This window comes from Echeneis naucrates, chromosome 9, assembly GCF_900963305.1.
Source record: "Echeneis naucrates chromosome 9, fEcheNa1.1, whole genome shotgun sequence".
In the NCBI taxonomy this organism is placed as follows: domain Eukaryota; kingdom Metazoa; phylum Chordata; class Actinopteri; order Carangiformes; family Echeneidae; genus Echeneis; species Echeneis naucrates.
In genome coordinates this window covers 3408953-3429979 of record NC_042519.1, presented here as the reverse complement: position 1 = coordinate 3429979, position 21027 = coordinate 3408953, and the positions used below count along the sequence as shown (strand labels likewise).

The 21027-nt window shown below is 40.1% G+C and overlaps 1 protein-coding gene across 2 annotated transcripts in view; it reads right to left on the bottom strand.

Moving 5' to 3' along the window:
* Positions 1-18137, bottom strand: part of gcn1 (GCN1 activator of EIF2AK4) — a 28540-nt gene extending 10403 nt beyond the window's left edge. Inside the window, exons 1-43 of one of the 2 annotated variants that reach the window (XM_029510836.1) lie at positions 18115-18137; positions 16922-17024; positions 16761-16824; positions 16420-16551; positions 15922-16030; positions 15653-15751; positions 14716-14850; positions 14460-14637; positions 14299-14373; positions 14083-14211; positions 13941-13991; positions 13749-13847; positions 13416-13589; positions 12883-13035; positions 12683-12775; positions 12496-12571; positions 11753-11912; positions 11426-11615; positions 11185-11309; positions 10513-10691; positions 10313-10406; positions 10121-10234; positions 9835-10033; positions 9612-9749; positions 9462-9485; positions 8916-9091; positions 8649-8729; positions 8274-8417; positions 7463-7587; positions 7158-7347; positions 6982-7052; positions 6276-6441; positions 5980-6174; positions 5565-5811; positions 5242-5363; positions 5015-5129; positions 4047-4226; positions 3480-3700; positions 3286-3354; positions 2663-2801; positions 2379-2575; positions 346-488; positions 132-249 (exon numbers count right to left, since the gene is read on the bottom strand). In XM_029510836.1, coding sequence (XP_029366696.1) covers positions 132-249; positions 346-488; positions 2379-2575; positions 2663-2801; positions 3286-3354; positions 3480-3700; positions 4047-4226; positions 5015-5129; positions 5242-5363; positions 5565-5811; positions 5980-6174; positions 6276-6441; positions 6982-7052; positions 7158-7347; positions 7463-7587; positions 8274-8417; positions 8649-8729; positions 8916-9091; positions 9462-9485; positions 9612-9749; positions 9835-10033; positions 10121-10234; positions 10313-10406; positions 10513-10691; positions 11185-11309; positions 11426-11615; positions 11753-11912; positions 12496-12571; positions 12683-12775; positions 12883-13035; positions 13416-13589; positions 13749-13847; positions 13941-13991; positions 14083-14211; positions 14299-14373; positions 14460-14637; positions 14716-14850; positions 15653-15751; positions 15922-16030; positions 16420-16551; positions 16761-16824; positions 16922-17024; positions 18115-18132 — 5610 coding nt within the window. In that variant the 5' untranslated portion in view covers positions 18133-18137. Of the gene's footprint in view, positions 1-131; positions 250-345; positions 489-2378; positions 2576-2662; positions 2802-3285; positions 3355-3479; positions 3701-4046; positions 4227-5014; positions 5130-5241; positions 5364-5564; positions 5812-5979; positions 6175-6275; positions 6442-6981; positions 7053-7157; positions 7348-7462; positions 7588-8273; positions 8418-8648; positions 8730-8915; positions 9092-9461; positions 9486-9596; positions 9750-9834; positions 10034-10120; positions 10235-10312; positions 10407-10512; positions 10692-11184; positions 11310-11425; positions 11616-11752; positions 11913-12495; positions 12572-12682; positions 12776-12882; positions 13036-13415; positions 13590-13748; positions 13848-13940; positions 13992-14082; positions 14212-14298; positions 14374-14459; positions 14638-14715; positions 14851-15652; positions 15752-15921; positions 16031-16419; positions 16552-16760; positions 16825-16921; positions 17025-18114 lie in introns of both variants that reach the window. The other variant, XM_029510835.1, reaches the window with a different exon arrangement.
* Between the last annotated feature and the right edge of the window lie 2890 nt (positions 18138-21027).

Sequence of the window (21027 nt, the reverse complement as noted above, 5' to 3'; positions counted from 1 at the left end):
AAAATCCATGTTAAACACTTTAAAAATAGACCAACGACATTGATATTTCAAAATAAATACAAATGTTGCTTCTTTTTAGCAACTGTATGGATCTGTGGAGGAATTTTTGCTGAAAATAAATATAATTGTACTTTATTGGATGCAGCTGTTCCAAAATTGTCATCCTCAGAGGCTGTCTCTGTAGTCATCTTTCCTGTCACTCCAGAGATGTGGAAAAGAAGATCTCCAAGCAGCTGCACAGAGCTGAACCTACGAATCACCATTAGACAGGGTCCGCAGTTAATGGTATTTGAATGAGAGAGATTTATTTGGCAGCTACTGTGTTGCTATGTACTTAAGTCTAACCTGATTCTCCACAGGTCATCAAAAAGCCCCTGTTCCAGCTCAGGAAGCAGCAGTGCAATGGCAGTCTCAGCATACATACTGATGATTCGCTGTCCAGCTCGCAGTGCCGTGTCCCTCACATATTCGTTCTCGTCAGCCAGGGCCTGGTGAATGACACAAAGGGTAAAGGATACTGAGCTTGAGTGAAGTGTCAGATTGACACTGCACTATGTAATGAAACAGCTTAAGTCAAAGCTTCCAGGTGAATAAATGTATTGAATCACTGTGGAAAACACAAATTGTCTTTTAATTGTAAACAGTCATTAGGATTCAATGTTGTGAAACAATAAAGAGAGTAATGGTTTAATTTTTTCAATAGACAAGTTCTAAGCAAACCAGAATGACCACTGATTTGGTACTATATAGTAAAAAAAAAAAAATTCTCCGCTCATCCCAGCCAGCTCCCTGGCTCTTCCTGGACAGAGATATTAGACGTTGTTCGTGGAATGTGCTGCCAGTTTGGATATCAATGCCCAGACTGTTCTTACCACAAGGACAACTGTTGCCTTCACTTTCTACATATTTTCTAGCTGTTCTCTCTGCCCTTGGTATTTCTTGAGCTTCTAGTCTTCCTTCTTCCTGATGTTGATGGTGCTTGAGGTTGCTACATCTATCACCCCTCAAACTACTTCTGCTGTTGGTTTACCACTGCTGTGTCCAGTTAGTTAGCCATTGACTGTCCCACAGGATCTTAGCTTGGCCCTTCTCAACCAGCTTTGGGAGTATATCCTGTTTTGACAATGTTGTACATAGTGTGTTTGAGACATGTTAGACATCATTGTTGCTTTTACATTCTTTTTAGAGTGGCAGTCCACACTCTTTAATAAATTATTTTGGTCTTTACAATTTTCTTTCTTCATTGTTGTTTTTGCAAATGCAGTCATTAATGCAATGCAGTCAATGCAGTACATCTCTGTACCTGCATAGCAAAGCCTACAGCAGTGGCCCCCTACCACCAAGCCACAGACTTGTACCGCTCCATGGGTCATTTGAGTCTGTGCTGCACACAAAGACTGAATAAAAAAAATATCTTTTTGATTATCTTTTTGATTTTGAGTCTGAAAGATGTTTTATTTTGAAAGAAATGACCAGAAACATCCGTCTCTGGACACATGTGAAGACGCTTATCTCAGCCACTTGATACGGTACATCAAAAATTAAGCCCACAAACTAGCAAAAATTTGTAAAAACAAATGTCTTTGGAAAGGTGAGAGGGGCCCAATGAGGACATCCTAAAAAAGAACCTATGACTTCCAAAATAAAAGAAAAGAAAGAAAGCTGCAGTAATATTAGAAGTCCTGCTTAAAATACGGATTTATCACTACTGGTGATTCTCACTCACTGAGTCCGTTCTGCATGATATGTGGTGACAGGCTAGCAAATGAGGCAATGAAGCCTTCAAACCCGTGTGGCACACGGACACATGCTTTAGTAGCGCTTTGGTCACCCTCCATACATTCAGCTCAATTAGGAGTTTTTTGTTTCTATGCTGTCCCTGAAAATATAGTTTTATATGAAACCGGTCCTTTGTGCAAAAACGGTTGGGGACTGCTGGCCAACGGTATAGAGCAGTGGTTCTCAAATTGGGGTATGCGTACCCCTGGGGGTACTTAACGGCACTCCAGGGGTTATGTGTGATTTTGGTAAAAAGTTTTTAAGGCATTTGAGGTTTTGCGATACAAGAGGAGTCGATACTTTTAATTATAAATTTGTCTTGTGTGAAAAATTTTGTCTTAACTAAAATGACTTCCCATTCACTAGAACTAGTACCCAGGCCTCTGGCCAAGGACCCCAGCTTGAAGAAGGAAACAGAGGACTGCCCGAAAGTGCCTGTGGTGGATTATAAATGTAGATATGTGTGAATGTCTCTCTCATACTCTGTAATGTATTGTAACGAAAGCACTCATTTGGACATACAGGATTCTCTTCAATAAAATTACAACTGTAAAGATAGAGATGTAAAATATTCTTGTCCATAAGTGAGTACCATTTACCTTGAGAATGCAGGGGATGATGGGGCCAACATAGGGAGTAAACTTGTCCCCGAAAGTGAGTGGCAGGTAGATAAACATCATGATGTAGCCATCTCTGACGTGGGAAGCGATGTCAACCTTACTGGCTGTTTGCACCACATCTGGCATCAGCTTGTCAAGCTTTTCCACTCCCAGTCCAGCCATCACCTCAGCCAGACCTGAAGACAACACAAAAATAATTAATAATCTTTGAATGACATGAGGTACAAAATCTCTTACAATACAAGGAAAGCATGTAAACCAACCTTGTGCAGCTCCAGAGCGATCTACAGAGCTTTGTTCAGAGGCCAGTGTTTCCATCAACCATGGCAGAAGGTCATCAAAGCAGGACTCCCCCATCCCTTTGACCATGGCACCCAAGGCTTTGGCTGAGACAGTGCGTACCTGGAGTGGAGAAGAATCAAAGCTGTAGCTTCAGGTTTGGTCAGCAGAATACAGACTATTGTAGTAATATTATTAATATTAGAATTTTTCCGATCAGTCAGCACATAGACAGCAACATAGAATAAAATCTATACATGTCTTTATATTTATACAGTGGCACCAGCAAAAGACAAAAGACATTCCAGAAGATTTACACATTTAAATCTGAGTAATCTTTTCTCATCTTTGATTGGCTGGGGATGAAGATTCCCATAAGGTAACTGAGATGACGTCTATACATTACTACATATACTACATTACTACATATACTTGTATATGTAATAAATAATAAATATGTAATTTGTAAAAGTCAAAAAAGAAAAAATTAAATGTAAAATGGATCTTCCTGAGCTGTGAAAGATAATCATCATCAAAATTTAATAGAGGAAATATGCTTGAATCTTGATCTGTACTAAAATAAACGAAAGAACCGTCACACACACACCTCTGGCACTGGATCTAATAGAGAGGCCTTAAGTCCTGGAATAACACTTGGCAGGTAGGGTGATAGATCCTGTAAAGAATAACACATATCACTAAATGTCTTCAGAAGCGTCAGAATACACTGGTTAAGGCGATTAGTAAAAATATATTTTATATTTTAATTAATATTTTTAAGTGTTCTTTAATGTTGTGTACCTTCTGGTCAGTGAGGGAGTACATGTTGCCAATGATCTGAGCAGCCATCTTGCGAGTGTCAGTGGAGCGATCTTGGAAGGCTCGCTGCACGATGGGCATGATGAGCGCAAGTGAGGCGGCATCAATGAAATGCACAAACTTGGTGTCCAGGAGTGTCTGCAGGCACGTCTGTGTCTTCCTAGATGGATCAGTGAGAGCGTCCAGGAGGATGGGGGTGATGGCTGAGTGAGCAACAATGACATCAGCGTTAAAATACTAGTACAGTTAAACTACAAATAATACCACACTATGCATAATCCTTTATCGCCATACCTTCATACCTGGAATTGTAAATAGTTTACTGACAATATTTCTGAGGTGCTAACTAAAATATTTTTTTATTGTTTGGTAATATGAAAATACAAGAATTTGAATATAAAGCACTCCAGAGTTAAAATAAACAAACACACACACTCAAATCATTCATTTTGGACTTTTTCAAAAGTTATGGGGCCATGATTTATGACAGTGTACACAACATAACTCATTTGTGTTGTGAGTTTCTTTTAGACTAAGTCACCAACTTACCCAAAATTTCAGGATTACGAATGACAGAACCTATCTGTCGGAGTGCCTGCTGACCAGCCTTCTGCACCTTCACATGAGAGTCAGTCAGCACCTCTGTTAGCTTGGGCACAATGCTGGGCAGGCAGGAGGACAACTGTTTGGGAGCACAATAAGCCATGGCACCCAACAATTCCACCGAGCCTGGATGAAAGAGGAAGGTAATATATGACTAGATAAAACATTTGATCGTAACTGTCATCGTATTAGTATATGAGTGGAAAAAGAATAAATTTCACAATAGGTATAAACCAAATATTGGAAAACTACTCATTATAATTCTAGAACTATTCTAAAGTGTGTAAACTTAGTGTAAATTATCTGGAAATATACAGGTGCATCTCAATAGTAGTATTTCATCAAATTTCAGAAATTCTAACTCTAAGTGACACTCATATTATATAGATTCATGAATTACTGCAGCAATGCTGGGTGGCATGTTGGTGATCAGTCTGATCCACTGCTGAGGTGTTATGGAAGCCCAGGATGCTCTAAAAGCAGCCTTCAACTCTTGTGTTATTGGGTCTGTCTCGCATCTTTCTATGTTGTCTTGTCTATGGGTTTTAGGCACTTTTTACAGTGTGGACAGGTCCTGCTGGAAAATGAAATCAGCATCTCCATAAAGCTGGTCAGCATGAAGTCCTCTAAAACTTCCTGATAGATGGCTGAGCTGACCTGGACCTGATAAAACAAACTGGACCAAAGCAAACAGAAGACGTGGCTCCTCAAATCACCACTGACTGTGGAAACTTTACACTGGACCTCAAGCAATATAGATTTTGTGCCACTCCTCTCATCCTCCAGACTTTTGGACCTTGATTTCCAAAAGAAGTTCAAAATGTACTTTTATCTGAAAAATGGGCTTTGGACCACTCAGCAACAGTTCAGTCCTTCTTGTCTGTCTAGGTATTCAGGATGTAGGGAACCCTCACCTGCTTTAGTTCTCCATGACTCCTCCTCCAGGGCCACTAGCAGGGAAGGAAGAACTAGTTTCACTCCATGGGCACTCAGGTTCCTCATCACAGCTTTTGCGCAGTCATCCGCAGCCTGGGAGAAGAGATGACGGAAGTAAAGTTAAAAACTTGGATGAGGGATTACTCTCTGGGAGATATGAACGCAGAGAGAACAGGGAACATGGAAACATGATGTGCCAGCTCACCTCTCTGACATACTGGTTTCCATCGCCAAAGCAGAGCAGGAGGTGTGGCAGCACATGAACCACATATGGTTCAAACAGCTTTCCCAACATGTTACAAAGCATCTCAAAGGCAAACAGTGCCCCTGTTAAACATAAAGCACGTCAGCATTTTCATACTTCGTCCAAATAACATTTTCATTGCTGATATTCTGAGTTCTATACAATGATTGCTGGTGGTCGCAGGCTTGATACATTAACTAAAATTGGGTCTGCATAAACAGCTGCAAATCATAAATTCAAAATCTAGAGTCTAAAAATACAGTGGTTGCATAATGATCACTGACCTTCCCTCCGTCTGAAGTTCTTCTTGTCCTGGATGGCGTCAGTCAGTGTGGTCATGATGTCCTGCTGTTTGAGTGCCAGGATCCCGAGACCTTTGACCAGACCAGCAAGTCCATATGCTGCTCCCTTTCTCTCAGCATACTTGTCACTCTCCAGCAGCAGCTGTAACAGGTTCCTGACAATACCTGCAGCATCCTCCTTGATGGAAGGGACTAAAGGAGGTAAACAGCTAGCCACAGACTCCTGGACCTGAGGGATGAGGCATGACAAACCAAATTAAGTTATATGGAATGTTCTTCTGTCCTGGGAATGAAGGTGTTATTAAGTGTCAGCAAAGAGAGGTCTAGATATAAACGTTAGAATAATCGATAATGAATCAAATCTGGGATGCTCAAAAAAGTCTTTTCATTTGCCTACCTGTTGTGAAGGTGTAGATAGTGCAGTGATGAGCTTGGCCACAATGGGTTTGACCTTGGGGTCATTTTTGTCCAAATGTTTAGCCAAGGAGCCCATCAGAATAACTACACTTTGACGGACAGAGTCATAGCTGGCATCCTGGGGGGCATTCTTCAGAAACTCCTCAAACACTGGCAGCAGGGAGGTCACATTTTCCTGTTGCAAAAAGCGGAGCATTAATTAGTAGGCCACATCAAAGATTATGATTAAAACATACCTGTATTTACTAAGCAGAAGGAAAAAAAAGTTAGTAATACCTTCCCGTGTGTATTAAGTGCTGAGAGGGCGGCATCCAACATACAGCGCCGCACGTCAGCATGGCGGTCGTTCAGCGCATCAGGAACAAAGAAGAGGAAGAGAGGCGTGACCTGAGATTCATCCAGATATTGCGACAGCTTGTTGAGTGCCAGACCGATGCCACACCTAAAAAATAAGTATTTGTGAGGAAATAGGCTTAATAAGGACCAAGGACCACCTGCTAATGTGCTCTGATATGATGGGAAAACTAATACACCATGTCAGTTTCACTTTAAGTATATCAATTCATTTAAGAAGCACAAGTAACACCAGTTACTCAGGAAGCAAATCCATAAGTTCATAAAAAAAAAAAAAAAGGTGTGATTTGTCTCCTTGCACAGCTTCAAAAAAATTTTATTCATATCAGGGGAGTTGCCATTACACAAGGAGAGCGAACTGGAAAGTGATGTGGAATAGGATCATCCCAGCAGCAGGGCTAGTAAATAAACCTCTGGGTAAGAAGGAACAGGAGAAACACTGCCAGAGCCCTACAAAATGGCTTCCAACAGGCTTGTGACATGCATGTTTCTGCGGTTTGAGCCCGCCGTCATGCACCATTCAAATGGAATTCACCACCACACCACATCATAATCAATTCATACTCAGCACTTGTGACAATATATATATATATATATATATATATCTTTGCAAAAGAAGGAAATTTACCTGGCTTCCCATTGATCAGGTGGAGCTTCTGAAATGACTCTGCCCAGAGCATCCAGCACAGGGGGGGGTCTCTTTGAAATAAAGTTATAAAATAAATCACGGTTTTCAAGGTCAAACTAATCCATTAGTAGAAATTAGAGCTATAGCATACAAGTAATAATGGATAAAGGTCTCACATAGAGTTTCTGGTGGTAGAGCTCAGTCAGCTGACTGAGCACTTTGGGAGACTGGTCTCTGTACTCAGATACAGCACTTGACAAAGCCTCAGCCACAGCAGAACGAACAGCCTCGTCATGGTGGGTTACATCTCCTATCAGAAGGGAGCAGAGCTCTGGAACCAACTCCAGACCCAGAGATTCCCAAAGTCTGTGGGAAAATTTATTTAGTATTCAATTAAACAATTTCTATTCTCCTTCACTGTGTGGAAATCTAAATTTGTGGGCTGTGCCAGCCCAGGAGAAGAAGAAAGAAAAATACATACTTTTCAGCCAATGCTCGTCCCTCCTCCTCTACATCAAACCTAGCAACCCAAAGCCTGCGTAGCAAACTCAGACCGCTGGCCTCTGCACTGTCTGTGGGCAAGGCAAACTCCATCTCCAACAAGCCCTATGCAAAAATGGACTAGGTCTTAATATCAACAAATACAAGTTGGTCATGTACATGGTCTGTGTAATATATTAAAAGGTTGCAATTTAGTGTGTTCAAAAGCAGTACTTTCAATGTGATCTAAATATAGTTTTTGTTTTTGAGCTCTTTAATGGAATAAATGATCTTCAATAAATATAACCAGTATTATGTGTGCAAACTCATTATATATGCAGTGTGTGGTGAAGACATTGGAGGAATTTAATAAATGCATTAAATGTATTTTTCCATATATATTTTGGGGATTTTCCTTGGTTACAAAGGCTGTGAGAGAGAGAGAGGGAGAGAGAGAGAGAGAGAGGACAAGAGGAAGACAAGAAAGTAGAAGAGAATGGGTGGGGCCGATATTCAACAAAGATGTGGCTCAACCTCAGTGGTATGGTATGTGCTTGAGATGAATCACCATAGGGCCCCACAATGTTGCCCCTCTGTCACATTGATAATGAACTTTAGTAGAAATCTAAATGATTTATCCCTGAGTTCAGTTGAACATTCATGCTGAATTTGATGAAATTCTCACCTGGATTCCCTGAGATATTGTGCTCAAGAGAATGGGATGGATGACAGTTGGACTGACAATCCCAAATTCTAAATCTTAATGGCTTTTGCAAGTATGACTGCATAAAATTACCTGAGAATAAACTCACCCTGAGGGCGGCATCACGGACAGAGAAGCAAGGTGACAGCAGGGCGTTGAGTAGAACATCTATCTCTGGCTGCTCTGCTACAGTGCAGCCCTCTCCTCCTCCAGCACTGGCGCACAGAGCTGTCAGGCACTGAGAAGCTAACACCTGAAGGAGAGTGTGAACTGTCACATTCTAGGGCTAAGCAACGACTCTGTTGTTGTAAAAACAACAGGAACTAAAAGAAGAACCTAATGCACCAAATGAGACGTACAGAAAATATAATCAGACTTTCGTGTTAAGAATTACAACAATAATGGGACATAGATCAAAACCAAGAAGACATCATATATTCAGAAAAAAAATAATATGGTATGAACTGTATATTTCATTGTTTACCTGGAGTCTTGGAGTGGCCGTTGCAATAATTCTGGTCAGAAGTAGCAGCATGTTGACACGAGGAAGCAGCTCAGGGCCGTTCTATGACAACAAAACCATCAGTACAGATATCCATAATTGCTTTCACTTTCACTAATTACTTTCACTTAAAGCTTTTTAAATTCACCTTCCAATTTATTTTTGTGGACAAATGGATTTGTTCCATAGATGTAGCAATCGTACCGGTGCTAGTCACAGAGAAAATATAGTCGAGGTATTTGTCCTTACCTCATCAATCTCAATGTCATCACAGTCAGTGTTGGCCCGAAGCTTTGAGTGCTCATTGACGACTTGTAAGGCTCTGATCATTATATTCTCTGCTTCATCAGTGCTGCCTGAAGACTGCGTGAGTATGTTGTTGAGGAGGGGGAAGCAAAATGAGAAAGCTGGTGCAGATAGAGGACCTAAATCAACGGAAAAGGTGACAAATAGAGAAAAGAGAGCAGTTAGTATGCAAATAGTAGCTAAAACTTTCAGGACAAATTTTTTAGATATGGGTTTTTATGCATTTTCTGCACCAAAAAATTACATTGTCAGATTTTCACCGATTTAAATCAATGTTGACACAAAACTGATTTAAATATTGCCTTGATTTTCCAGGAATGTTAGATTCCGTGCTTGCATGGGTTTTCCCTTGGTACTCTGATTTCCTCCCACAGTCCAAAAACATGAATGTTTATGTTAAATGGTGACTATAAATTGTCCGTAGGTCTGAGTGAGTGGTTGTTTGTCTCTGTCTGTCTCTGTGTGTTGGTCCTGCGACGGACTGGTAACCTGTCCAGGGTGTGCCCTCCCCCAATGTAAGTTGGAATTGGCTCAAGTCAAACTCTTCAGATAAAGCTAGAAAGCCAACAAAATTGAATACCTCATAACCTCACAGGTGAGGTTTAATTTGCAAAGTATGCTTACCACTAGTCTTGATCTCTCTCTGTGGGACAGTATGGTTGTGCAGCAACATTACAGTGCGGTGTCCTGCTTTCTCCAGGTCCTCCTGCTCCCAGGCCTCATCCAGATCACACGCTGGCTTCAGTAGCCGTAAGGTCACATGTCCAACAAGCACAGCTGGAAGTAAAGAGACAGAATGATTTTGACTTGAGATTCTGAGTCAAATCTGTTTATCATAACAATTTCAAGATGGGCTATGTACCTAAGTTGTGAAGGTGCTTGGGCAAAAGACACACTCCAATGTCGAGGAAGATCTGCTGGATGCGTGGAGCAGCTAGAGGGGAGCGTAGCAGGGGCAGTAAGACTTGAAGGAGAGCAGGTAGTTCCATAGTGATCTGAGCTGGTCTCTCTTTTAAAGTTGCTTCCAGGAGACCAACTACACTCTGCAACTCTACATCCAGCTGGTGACAACAAGGTGAATGACAGATGAACAAGAGGGCAGGTGTAAGACAAATAATTTAAGCATTACTTTTGATTTGGTTCCATACCATTTGAAATTTCTTTCGAATAGAGGCCTCTCTGTCAAGCTGGATTTGCATCATTTCCTTCTGTTTGCTGGTAAGATGCACCTCTTCTTTGATGCCTTTTTTTTTCTTTAGCTCCTGTAAGATTAAAGATAGTTAACTTTTTCCTAGACATAAAACTTCACCAAAAAACACTGCTGTGTAAGTGCACTATACCTCCTGTAACTCAAGCTCAATTATCTGTTCCTTGTAGGAGTAGGCCTTGTTCTCCCTCTTCATGTTGACTTTCTTGGTGCTTTCTTTCTGGGCACTGCAGAAAGTGTAGAGGTGGAAAGCATAAGTGAACAAATACAAAATAAACATCAAATTATTCTAGAAATTGTTGTCAACTAGGGCAGGAAGAGAGTAGGCATTACCTCTGGATGATACTCTTGTCATAGAGTTCTCCCTCAGGTGTGAGCATGATGGCATACTCCTCATTTGTGACCTGAAGTAGAGAAGGTCTGGAGAGCCCTTCAGTGACATGACTGATTACCCGTGGTAAAAGCTTGTTTGGGGAAAGGGTGGAGAGAGTACTGACAGCATTTTTCACAGCCTGGGGAGGGAGGGAGAGATAGATAGATACTTCACTAATCCCAAATGGAATTTAATATATATATTAAGACATATGTGACTACTAATCACTGAATGCAGAATGTAAAAAGTGCTTGACATTACAGTTCTCGTGTATATGAATCTACAGTTGAGCACAATGAGAATGTCACGGGTTTGATTCCTGGGCTTGGAGACTTTCGCTGCAGAGTTTGCATGTTCTCCCTGTGCTTGCGTGGGCTCCCTCTGGGTACTCAGGTTTCCTCTCACCATCCAAAGACATGCATGCTTATATTAAGTGGTGACTAAATTGTCTGTAGGTCTGAGTGTGAGTGGTTGTTGTCTCTGTGTGTTGGCCCTGTGATGGACTGCTGACCTGTTCAGGGTGTACCCTGCCCTCACCCACCGCTGGGATTGACTCCAGCACCCCCCGTGAAACGGATAAGCAGTAGAATGATTGAATCTACAGTGAATGCAGTATGAGGTGTGTGTCAGACCTGGTTTTGAGTCTTGACCTCCAGCAGATGTGGAAGAATTGTTTCCAGATTCTTTTCGATAAATTCTTCAGCTTTTATATTCATCGAGGAAAGCAGAACAGGCCAGAGGCCCTGACGAGCTTCAACTGGAAGTGATATAAATGTATGTGCATGTCATGTCAAGTATAGGACAGAGAAAAAAACTCATCAAATTGAGTAGTTAATATGACTGTGGCCAACAAGTAGTGCGACAGTTTCATACCTATGGATGGATGATGAGCGACTATAAGGAGCTCCATGGCCAAATTCTCTGCTTCAGTGGTGTCACCCCATTGGCTGGCTGATGAACAAATGACACACAGGGCATCGAGCAAGACACGGGGGGGAACATAGCCACGGCCCAGCTCTGTTGGCTCTCCTGACTCTGATAGCAGGATGTCCTGTGATAAAACCTGACAGTTTACAACACACAGTCAGTCAGAAACAGGCTCAGAAAAAAATAAACCAATTCTTACATTTCAAAACTGAAATTTAAATCTATTTATTTCAGTGGATATACAATACTGTTTTTGAAGCCAAAGTTCATTACTTTGTGTTTGTTTATGACCGCACAGAGTTCTCTCAGAAGGCCATGGGCAAGATGAGATCCACCCAGAGATGAGAGCAGCTTCTTGATTGTCTGTTGTGCACGTTTCCTTACATGCCAGCTCCGAGACAGCAGAACTGCAACTGTTGCCTGATGATACATCCTGCAGAATACAGATATGGGAAAAATTTGTGATCAAAGCGTGATAGCATGGCAGAAAATTAAACAAATATGTATGTACTATAGTATTATATAACTTTTGGGCACTTAGCGAGTAGACCTCTCTTTGAACAAAGCCTCAGGATCTTCTTTATGTACAGGGTGGCTACTTGAGTATATTCATACAGAAAAAAATCTGTCTTCAGTATTACTGCTGTAGTAGTTTGCTATGATATAATAGTACGTGGTTTATATCCAATAAAGCAATGTGTTACATTAAAAATGTTAACACAGTAAAATTTGAATTTAATCTATCATTTATGCGGAGTATATCAACATAATCAATTACAGTCATGTACCATTCAAATGTTAAAAGCATAAATAGGAATTTGAATTGTTGCCTTTTACTATTATCAATTTTAAGTTCTGCACTACTGCAAACTGAGCTATCCAGAGATGATTTGACCCAGATAACCCCCTGGTGGTTATACTTTTTAATACTCTGGGTACACATACAGTTCACAGGCAAATGTAGAGTATATTATCAAGGGTAGAAGTTGCTTAGGTGTTACTAGGAAGATACTTACTGTGATTTGCTAGTGTTTAGTCTGTGAGAATGGTCCAAGAAGAGCCTTTCACAGAGCAGCAGCTCTGTGAGCAGAGCTAGATACATTTCAACAGACAGAAATTAGCCATCAGTTTTACATTTTAAAAATAACATTTCATATCACCCACAGTCTTCTGAAAATGAGGATGAGGAAAAAATGCCCTTACTTTCCTCACTGGCCTGTGAAAGGAACTTCTCAGTGGTAAAAAGTTGCTTCTTCTCATCTAAAACCACATTCCAGAAGCTGCTCATTTTGGCCTCTGAAAAAATATAAAAAATAATCAATCAGAAACAAAAGCATCTCCGAGAAGCCTTTTCACTTCCTATCCTTGTGTTCTAAAACTTTTTTTACAATAAAACACCTCACCTGTCTGTGTTTCCAGGTGAGCCAGTCGACACAAAACAACAGAAGCTGCCACTCCCTCTGCAAGCAGAGCATGCTGAGAACTTTGAGCCACAGCTTTCTCCACCGTTTGGAGAAGCATAGGCATAAGGTCTGAAGCCTGGGCCAGCGTGTCACCTAAACAACAGGGAAAGCAAAGGTATAAAGTGGCTCGACTTCCACAAAGAAACCTGGGGCCTCGTTTATAAACGTGGTGGATACACAAAGCAGGGTATACGTCACTTTCTGCACAAAGGCTGTGATCTATAAAAAGCATACTTGACGGGAGAATGTGCGCACCCCTAAGCAACCTGACGAGAACAATGATCCTAAATATAAATACAAAGCAACCAAAGAAGCTTCACAGGTAGAAAAGTTGGAATGACTAAATAAATTCATCATGGCTCTGACCCATGGCTTTTGAGCGCATGTACACTTTTAGTAATGATCCTGGGCACAGTTTTATAAATAAGGCCCCCAAACATTTTACATAAGGTGTAAATTACAGCGTGCCTGACCTTTAAACGCCCTCAGCATGGCCTGAAGGTAGGCATGTCGAACCAAAGAGGTGGAGGTCTTTAGCGTGAAAGCTTTCTTCATCCAGTCCAAGAGAGCTTTGGGGACTTCTACTGTGAGACGATTACTCCACAGGGACAGCACAGACAGTGCATGAACCAAGGTGCCCTCATGAACTAAAGAAACAAAGAAAAGTTAGCACTGGACTGAAACAATACTGTGTAACCTGTGCAAAGAATTTCAAGGCAAAATTCACTAAATTGCATTACATTATTGTATTATCACCAGAGAGTCAGTAAATCGGAATAGGACCCTGGCGAGAAGATCGGCTATACCTTCTTGTTGTAAATAAGGGATGAACATCACAGTCACTGCAGAGCTGAGAGTCTGGCTTGAAGTTCCTGACACTGCATGATAACTGCAGCTGGCAATCCCTAAAAGATGATGAATTTGTGCAGGTCAAAAAAATATGTTCCTATTTCAGTCTTACAGATAGGACATAATTACGTTTCGGAAAAACCTCTTACCTGACAACACACTCATTTTCTGTGCAATAACTGTAAGCTTTCCCTCAGAGCCTGAAAAAACAAAAATGATAGTTCAAGCAAACCAAACCAGGCATGACAAGGACAATATCTCATTCTTAGACATGAGTGCCAATTAGTTCACCTCCAAGGATCTTGAAGAGGTGTGTGACAATGTCCTCCACAGCAGTGGGGTCACTGCACTGCTGGGCCAGGTTCCGCATTGCCTGCACTGCCTCCTCCATCAGCTGGGCATTGTTGGCTTTCAGCTGACCTGAAAAATAGACCATAATATAATCATGTACTGGAAGATAAAGGTTAATTAGTAACTAAATTAGCTAGGTATCCATTAAGAGCTTACTTGCTATGGCCTTTCCAATTTCCAAGGCATACTGACTGAGGTCGAGAGTCACAGCTGACAACAGGTAGGAAATTGCTGGAAGGATATCAGACAATGTTTAATCGACTAGAAAAATACGATGTTGTATTTTACACAATCATCAAGATCTAAAAGAGCCTCACTCTGCATGGCATTCTCTGGACTACGGAGCATTGTCTTCTGCAAGGTGGGGAGGATAAGCTGTTTCATCTCAGAATGGGACACGTGACGAAGTAAGGAGCTACTTTTCTCCAAAATGTGCTTGTGTGGTTTTGTCTTGCTCATGAGGACTGATTTTATATACAGGTCCAAAATGGCACCCTGGGGAAAAAACAGCATTTAAATATTGCTTTTTTTGACACTGCTAAAAATTTAAGGTTACAAATGAGAAAATCTCACCTTATGTTTCTCTATTGTAGCTTGGTGTTTCTGGACAGCACAGAAGTCTAAACACACCCCCAGCATGACAAGAGTTACTGGGCCCTGATCCAGGGTTAACAGTGTGCTCATGTACTCCTCAACAAGTCCAGGGTGCTGTTAAAGACAACAAATGTCCAGCTCACAGATCAGGATCCACAAATGTGGTTTTTGTGCAGGACAAGTTGAGGTTAGGTTAAAGTATGTATTGCAATACTTAATTTTGTAGTCTGACAGCAATAGTGGTTTCTCATCATGCCCAGGACAAGACAACAATCTAAGACCCTATATATATGATATGTTAGTCTATAACTGCTGAAACTAACTGGTAATAACAATATTACTACTTCCATAAGTGTGTTAACTTATATTGAGTTGATTTAAATTTCAATATGGCCTGTTAATTTACTAAAATATCTCTTTAGGAATATGGCTTAGGCTTCACAGTGAGAAAATAACAGTAGAATCTGCAATAATAAATAGATCAAACATGGGTAGTATGTACAAATGAATCATCACAAATAAAATTAATTCAAGTGCACAAAGAATAAACTAGCAAAGACAGAATGAAAAGTTTACAACAGGATTTTTCATGAGCTTGTGGAGTCTTAATCTTTTGCTGAGCTTTACTCCTTAATGTGTGAAATCCATTTTTTCTTCTTAACACACTTGCAAGGAGTTGACTTACTATTTCCTCCCCTTTCATACTGCAACTTTAACAACAGAATAAACATGACTGAAAAACTTTATAGTCGTGGGTCAAAAATACATGCAGACATCTAGGAGGAAATCCTGATTTGTTTAGTGATTCAAAGAAAGCAAGAGGCTTAAAAACGGAGGAAAACAGGCAATTCAGTCTGCCTGGATAGTTCCCTTTGACATGCAGGTCTTTCACTTTACCAGCTTCTGCAATACTTACTTTCTCCCAGAGGTGACTGAGATTTTTCAGACTTGATTTCTGAGTAATGGTCTTGGCTCCACCCACCACCTCGGCCACAAGGAGGCTCTGAACCTCCACCTAAGAGAGGGAAAAGGCTGTGAGACACCAACATTCAAATTCTAGGGTAAGCACTTGTCCTGGTCAGATGTGGACAAATTATTTTACATTTTCAATGACTGTGTAAAAACAACACTGTCCACTTGATATTGATGAATTCATTATTTTGAAGGTCAAAAACTGTCACCCACCATTTTCTTCCAAATGGTGACTTCTCTTTTCTCTGGGACAGAAAACACAGTGGGGACTAGTAGGTAGGTCCAAGACAAGCTGATAAAGGCAGCAGAGCCTGTGCTTTTACTGAAAGCATAACAAGGAAACAATTGATAGAATAAGTAATACAGAGTTAAACAGGTGTTTATTTAATAACATTTATTTTTATTTACCTTTGCATCCACCATATCCTATTCACATCCCAACATAATTTTTCTGTCTGGTGTTTTAATTCATTTATACTCTTTTATGTTCCATAGAAGACTGTCTGAAACCTTTCTCAGTGTGTATATGTAGTTTATTTGCCAACTCTACTCACTCAATTATAAGTATATACATTACATTGTATAATTCATGCCTAATCTGTCAGTCAAGCTAAGACAGGAAAATTCAAGATATCTATAGGGACAATGCTTTCAACTAAAAACTATTATTCTCAGGAGTTAAATTCAATCTACATTGGCTGAGAGCAGTACCTGGGATCTCCATTTTTGCTGACAACCCCACTGTTCAGCAGGCAGTGAAGAAGGCTGGATACCAGGATGACAGGCTGAGCGTTAGCCAGTTGGGCAATGACAGAGAGCACCTCTCGGCGTGATGCTGCATCCCTGAGGAGTAAACACATCTGTTATGCTCTAAAGTGATTATTTTGTCCACTTCATTTATCAATGAGGTTTGGATTAAAGAATACATTGTTATGCAGTAAACAACTGGAGGACTTTTGTGTTGGAATGCAGCAAAGTGTATATAATGCACATCAAAATATGTGTGTGCAACACTAGAAATCTTGAAGGTGAAAGTGACAACATATACCTACCGATATCGGTGTGGTGTAAGACAGAAGAGTTTACATAGTCCTTTGATAGCAGGCTCTGGTAACTCTAAACAGTTTTTTGAAGAACCATTAGTTATGATCTTAAGCAAAGTTTTGACATGATTATCCTAATGTAGAAAATGAAATAGCACATAATTCCTTACCTTTGTCCTTTATACACTGTCTCAACTCTCCGAATATCTCCTTGCGTTCTTTCACACTGGCTGTGGTGACTTTTACCGCAAATTTCTTAAGTGTGTCTGAAATCTGAAGTACAAGGTATAAAAATCATGTTTATATCAATCAGGTGAGAACTGCTTATCTTTACATTTCACACCCTGAAGGGAGAGCAGCAATTGGCTTTATTTCTTGAATACATAGAGCCCACTGACTTGAAAAAAGATAAACCTGAAGACATTGAAAATACATTGTTTTCTGGCCTTAGTTTATGAAGATTAGTATTGTAATACATTTGCTTGGTTTAAATTCTGTTACACTGGGCTGTGACTGAATAGCCATGGGGAAATTGAGATCAGATTAAAATCACTGCACAACAGTGTTACCCTAACCCTAACCCACTATGGAACCCCTCCATGTCTGAATTAAATTGACATTACAGTGTATAAATATGACATTACTGAATAATAAAGACAAAAATCTCTCAAAGCTAATTTTTCCTAGTTAGACCCTGCAATTAAATGAGCAGACACCTATCCATCTATTACGTGATTTCTGTGACACTACCCTATCCAATTGTTAAGTATTAAACCATTTTTCCCAATCAAAATTGGCAAATACTGCCAAATGAAATGTTGCAATGCATCTAGTGCGTTTCCATCCATTTGAGATAAGAATTTAGTGACACCACATTGTATAAATAGGGCTATTAAATACTTATGCACTATATGTTTTCGCTATTGTATTCAGTATAGGTCCCTGCACGCTCGGCTGATGGTCGGCTGCATACAGGCATCAATGCAAATTTCCAGCCGCTTTGTGGTTGTTTTCTACCTCATAATGGCAGGGAATGTTTGTCATTTGTGTCCCGACAACGTTCTGGTTGTGAGTTACTGAACAGGGAACTTCGAATCTGTCAGCATCCCTCCAACTTTACGTAAGTAGTCAACAGTCCCCTGTGGGCTGCAACTCCTCGTCAGATCACACTGAGGATACGTAGCACCCAGCTAACAGCCTGCTAGCTAGCAGTTTAGAAAGTTTCACACTTTCCTCGTTGAACACTTAAACATCCCGCGACGTTTACGAAGGGGCTATTGTGATGCATCGAATTTGTTTTTCTGAGCACTTATTTGTAGCTCGATAAGCGGATTTCAAACTATTAAAAAACAGCCACACAAACCTGCGTGTCCGCTGCCATCTTGCCGGCTGGTGCAGGAAGAACTTGTAGACGTCACTTCCACGTCAAAAGAGCTACGTAACGGTTTTTTTTTTTTTCGCGAACATCATAATTTTTGATTTTCAAATACAACGTAAGGATTCACACTCTGGGATATTTGTTTGGAAATATTCGTAAGAAATATCTGGTTTTATATATGAGGTAGGGCGTGGCATTAAATTTATTTGTGTGCTTGATTTTAGGTAAATGTCGCACAAAGATGAAATCCAGGTTAAATTTAAATGACCTTTTGGAAAGCAGAAATAGTTTAGACAGGGTTTTGATTTTTGAAAATGTTTTTGGAGCGATTATATTCATTAAGTAAGACAGTTAGTGAAATGTAATGTTTGTTATTGATTCTAGAAACTCTTTTTAGGTCTGTGTGTATTTGTAAAAGATTACCATCATAGGCGAATTCGTGACTTGTGGTGAAAACAAGATATATATTGGATTTAGCCCAGTCCATCCATTCATTCATCTTCTACTAGCTATCTCTTATCCGTTTCCGGGTCACGGGGGTTGCTGGAACCAATCCCAGCTCACAATCCTAGTTTGCGAGGGCGGGGTCCACTCTCATCATCATCTCCAAACTCATCACAGTTTCAGCACAAGCGACCATCTCCCGCTCATGCTCAGACCCAGGTGCTGTGATCTGGGCATGCAGGGCTCATGGGCAGATGAGGTAAACACTCCTCCAAACACAGCTCTGCCTTGCTGTGTGCTAGTGATGGTAAACTCGATTCTTTTTACTGAATCGAGTTTAAATGAGTCACTCACCAAATGAATCGACTTTTCGAGTCATTTGAGTCACCGAGTCAGTTACCCGCGATTCAGCTCTCAACACGGTCTGGAATCATAATATTGTGTCAGCCACTTGACTGGATGCCAACAGATAGTCATTCCTAAAATACGAATTACATTCCATTTTTCTCCTGGTCTCCTAATGCTCATTAATCATTTTATCCATTAATTATTACTTTGTTAGTGTGATAAAATCCTTGTACAAATTGTTATTAATACCTTTTAAGTGAATTTTACTGGTGTAGTATAAAGCACCACTGGCTTGCGAGAATCAAGTTAAATTCATGAAGACATTTAGTAAATGTTGCTTCTGTTTCTCTCTCTCCCTCTTTCAGCTTTCCCCTATTCAGGGTCTCCACAGCAAGTCAGCCAATAACTGGCCTGCCCTGTGACCAGGGTTTGAACGTTGGGCCTGTGCATGCTAAGAACGCACTCTACTTCTGAGATAAAACTAAAAAGACTTTATGTACTTTAGAAGAGGTATAAACTATCAGATATGGGAACGTGGTCTGAAATCATAATATTGTGTCAACCATTTGGCTGGATGCCAACAGATAGCCATTCCTAAAATATGAATTGTGGGCTTTGGAATAGAACCTTTGCCATTTGTATCAATATATCTCCAAATATCTGTTGTGCATTTTGTTTTTTTTAAATCCCTCAAAAACTGTGGCAAGTGCACTGTCTGTTGGTAAAAGCACCCTTAGATCGATCAATATCAGGCCGTGCTATTAAGTTGAAGTCTCACCCAATAGGTATATCAGATAATCTTGTAGTAGTGTGCTCAGTTTTGACAAAAAATTGGTTTGTCCAGTGTTACGGCCATAAATTTCAGCTTTTTCTCTGCCCAAGTGAGACTGATGGCAAAAGTAAATAAGGACTTTAAACACACACTCATCTACCTTAGTTAAAGTGTAATAAAAACTGTAATTGTGCAACACTATCTATGTTCAATATTATCAATGTGCAATACCTTTCACAAAGCCTTGAAGTGGAAGTATTTTTATATCTTTGTATTTATTATACCTTTTTCATATTTAATTGTTTTCTACTATTTATTACATATTTGCTTGTTTGTATATATTCTCTTTTAAGTCTTGGGTGCTGAGTGCTCTTGCAGAAAATATACCATGTACCCAGATGCTGTACAGTCATACAATCATAAATAAAGTTCTTTTTCTTGGTTTCAAATTTTCATTTTGTGAGACATGTGTTTGAAGATATTAGTTTGTTTTTTTTGTTTTTTTCAATATCTGGTACAATTTGGCCAATAACAGATATCTGTGTTGATATTTTTCCTCATGTTGGCCAACTGGTAAATAGAGGCACTAAACACAAAGCTTAGTCATAAAATAACATGCATTATGTTAAATAGAATTTATGACAATTGTTTTTACAGAAAACAAGTAAAATATGTACATCATATACAACTTAAAACACTTGGATGACAACCATAGCAGTACCCTCAACCAGGGAAAATTTGGCCACTTTCACTGCTAACAAAGTAGACGCAACCTCTGTCACAGGGAACATGTAAAAAGTGCATTGTACAACCATACACCAATTCAACATGGAGAAATCAAAATGTACGATTTTTTTCCAATAAATACGCCTGTTTGATAGTTAATTTTTAAGCAAATAAATTTTGTGAGAATTGTTCGGATCACTTCATACCCATTAATTTTCACTCTTTAATAGGTTTGTTATTAGATGAATCTTTATGGACATGTTAAGTAGGAACCTCCCAATTTAGATAATAACACCAAGAACCTGACACAGCTCCTCAACATATGTGGACGTGGCATCTGTGTGATAGCTTTCAGTTTGTTGAGATCTGGCCTTGTGCCCTTATGATATGGCCAAAGTACTGTATTTCAGACTTGCTGAAATTTCACTTAGCTTATTTCAGGTTGAAGCCACTTTCTCTTATCGTCTGCAGGACTGCGTTTAGTTGGCTGTTGTGCTCTTCCTCGGTTGCTCTGAAGATAAATATCTTGTCCATTACCCCAGCAACTCCCTGACTGTCCTTTTGCTGTATTGTTATGTGTCTTTGGAGGATATCTGGGGCTTAAGTTA